General features: G+C 36.0%; 1 protein-coding gene across 1 annotated transcript; it reads right to left on the bottom strand.

Annotated features, from left to right (window-relative positions):
- Positions 1 to 1,361: 1,361 nt before the first annotated feature.
- LOC149227694 (non-specific lipid-transfer protein 4-like) lies at positions 1,362 to 2,231 on the bottom strand. Its single transcript, XM_089375550.1, has 2 exons — positions 1,755 to 2,231; positions 1,362 to 1,636 (listed from the first exon to the last, which is right to left on the bottom strand). Exons 1-2 carry the CDS (start codon positions 2,126 to 2,128, stop codon positions 1,627 to 1,629), a joined length of 384 nt encoding a protein of 127 aa, XP_089231676.1. The 5' UTR covers positions 2,129 to 2,231; the 3' UTR covers positions 1,362 to 1,626.
- Positions 2,232 to 2,581: the final 350 nt, after the last annotated feature.

Genomic DNA, 2,581 nt, shown 5'->3' with positions numbered 1-2,581 from the left:
TATGATATTATATCTCTATCATACTGGATTGGAGAGTATTATTAACACAATTATATTTTATATTATTAATATTAATTTTATTATAAAAAATTATATCACATATTTATATTAATAAATATGTCTATTTTGAAATAGGATTTAATTTTAATTTAATTATTAAATGGATGGTAGAGATTTAACTTTCCTAGAATATTCTAACATATCATAAAAGTATTCAAAAATCATAGATTGGGATTTATGTCCAAAGTAGTTATGTCATTTTTGTTTTTTATTTAAATTGATTAATTAAAAAGAATATCATATGAATAGTATCATTTAAAATGAGTTATGATTTTTTAAGCATATTATATTGATAAATCATGGTATTGACCCATATATGATTAATTAAAATTCTCCATGTAATGAAGAGATTGATTGAGATTTAATGTGATAATTATTAGCCACTCTACAAAATTAAGATATGAATCTCTATTTGGTGTTGCGCTTATTGAGATTTCTTAGGATGAAGGAAACTGTGGAGAGTGAAATGTCTTCCTAAACTATTTTTAAGATGTGGCTAACACTATGGCTTGGGAAAAGATAAGAAAGCAACCTAAAGAAGCATATGGCTTATTTATGGTATATGCTAGAGAAGCTTTATGTGCTTTCTCAATAGAAATAGCGAATAAACAATGTTGCAATTTTTGGAAAAAGAATTTGTATCTACTTGCAGCGAGTCTAGAAACAACTAGAATGCTACTTGGACTTATCTAATTGTCTAATCTAACGTGCAATGACTATTAAAACATGATTCTATGATTGTTTTTCTATATTCTCTAAAGTCTGGAAGAGCTCATCCTTCCTTGGTCATGTGGGGGCATTTGGTTAGATAAAAATTTAATAATAATATTACTTGCTCCTCTCAGATCGGACTATATGAATTTTATAAGACCTTAAATGGACAGACCAGAACAATCCAAAGCCATGAGGCCTCTTTTAAGTGGGCAAAGCCATTAGCAGGTGCTTCTTATACAAGGGTTCTTGCAAAAATAATCATGGGCAGCTAATGAATTATTTTCTTTGCTTTAAATTTGCATTACTCTAAAATTTGGGTTATATTCAGCTATTCAGTGACTCCAACCTCATCATCAATGTCTTAAACTGGAATTGCTCAGTTAACCCAAATTCCATTCACCCATCCCTTCTAGGAACTGAGCCAGAGTGTGGACAAACTCTTGAAAATAGATCTCTATATCCCTGAAAATAGGATTTATCTACCAGGACTTTCCAGATGGGTAGGCTTTCGCCCCTTTCTGTTTCGAATGTGAAAGGAATAAATAGATGAAACAGATAGCATCAAAATATAAATAAATGATACAAAGTAAAGAAAATGATACAAAGTAGATTAAAAAGAAGAAAAAACACACATTATGAACCATTATTTCCATATGAACGCAACGGTATAAGTCCGTATACATTTTATTTAAATCTCATCATATTTGATGACATTATTCCTGCCATGATCACAACGAAAGTGATCACCATACATAGAGAAGATAATAACACTACACTAATTAACTCCACATTCTACGTAGTACTAGATATGCATATTTGCATCCGGCAGTGCAACAATAACCGAGAAGCCTTTCAACTGATCCTGCAACCAGTGAAAACAAAAGCAAAACAAAATTAGAATCAGAATGGAAAAATCACAGTCAGAGAGATAAACGGTACATGGAAATTAAAATGATAACAAGGGAGGGAAGGGAAGGTACGTGTTGCAGTTGGTCTGCAGAGAAATTTTGAAGGGAAGATTAACACCGCAGGAGCCCGGGAGACCAGAGACAGCAGTTGATTTAACGTTTGGGAATTGGGAATACGCACTCTTCAGGCAACTGCACACTGCCCTCCTTGCAGGGGTGGTGGTGGCCAGACCTGCCAACTTCTTCACTCCTCCGCAGCAACCAGGGGTTGGTTTCCCCTGGCCGGACGTCAGATATCCAACACACTGACTCAGATCCGAAGTGACTGTTCCACAACTTATGCCGGCAGATTCTGCCTGCATCACCATCATCTCCATAGATACCAGAAAAATGGCAACTGCTCCGACCAACACGACGGCCTTGTTCTTGCTGCTGATACCTGTCATGATAAAACTTTCACCTCTTCTCTTGCGACTGATGGGCTCTCACACTATCTCAGCTTCTGCTTCAACTTGGGACAGTCTAATCGTCCGTGCCTAAGTCTCTCAAACAAGGTATGGACGAGTATAAATGCACAAATTGGTTGGCTGGGGCATTTAATTGCCGAACCAGAACCTCTGTCAATGACAATCTATGTATTGAAGTTTTTCCATAACTCGAAATAATTAATGGTGGGCAGGAAATGAATTTGGGTTTAGATGCTAACGTTGTAGGTATGCTATTTTGTTCAAACGTCGATACTCAATCATCGACCTTATAAAGTCGGGTCCCTCTGCAACATTACAAGGTCTGTGGCCTCGGTAAGCCATCCATTCAGTAATTGTCCTGGTCTCTTAAAAAGTGTTTTGGCTATGACGAAAGTGTCGTAAGCTTTACGCATCCTCGGGAGAGGCTTCCAG

The sequence above is a fragment of the Pinus tabuliformis genome, chromosome J, assembly GCF_031772625.1.
Source record: "Pinus tabuliformis cultivar Carrire ecotype Pingquan chromosome J, CPIR1, whole genome shotgun sequence".
Taxonomy (NCBI): Eukaryota; Viridiplantae; Streptophyta; class Pinopsida; order Pinales; family Pinaceae; genus Pinus; species Pinus tabuliformis.
This window is presented reverse-complemented; position numbering and strand designations above follow the sequence as displayed.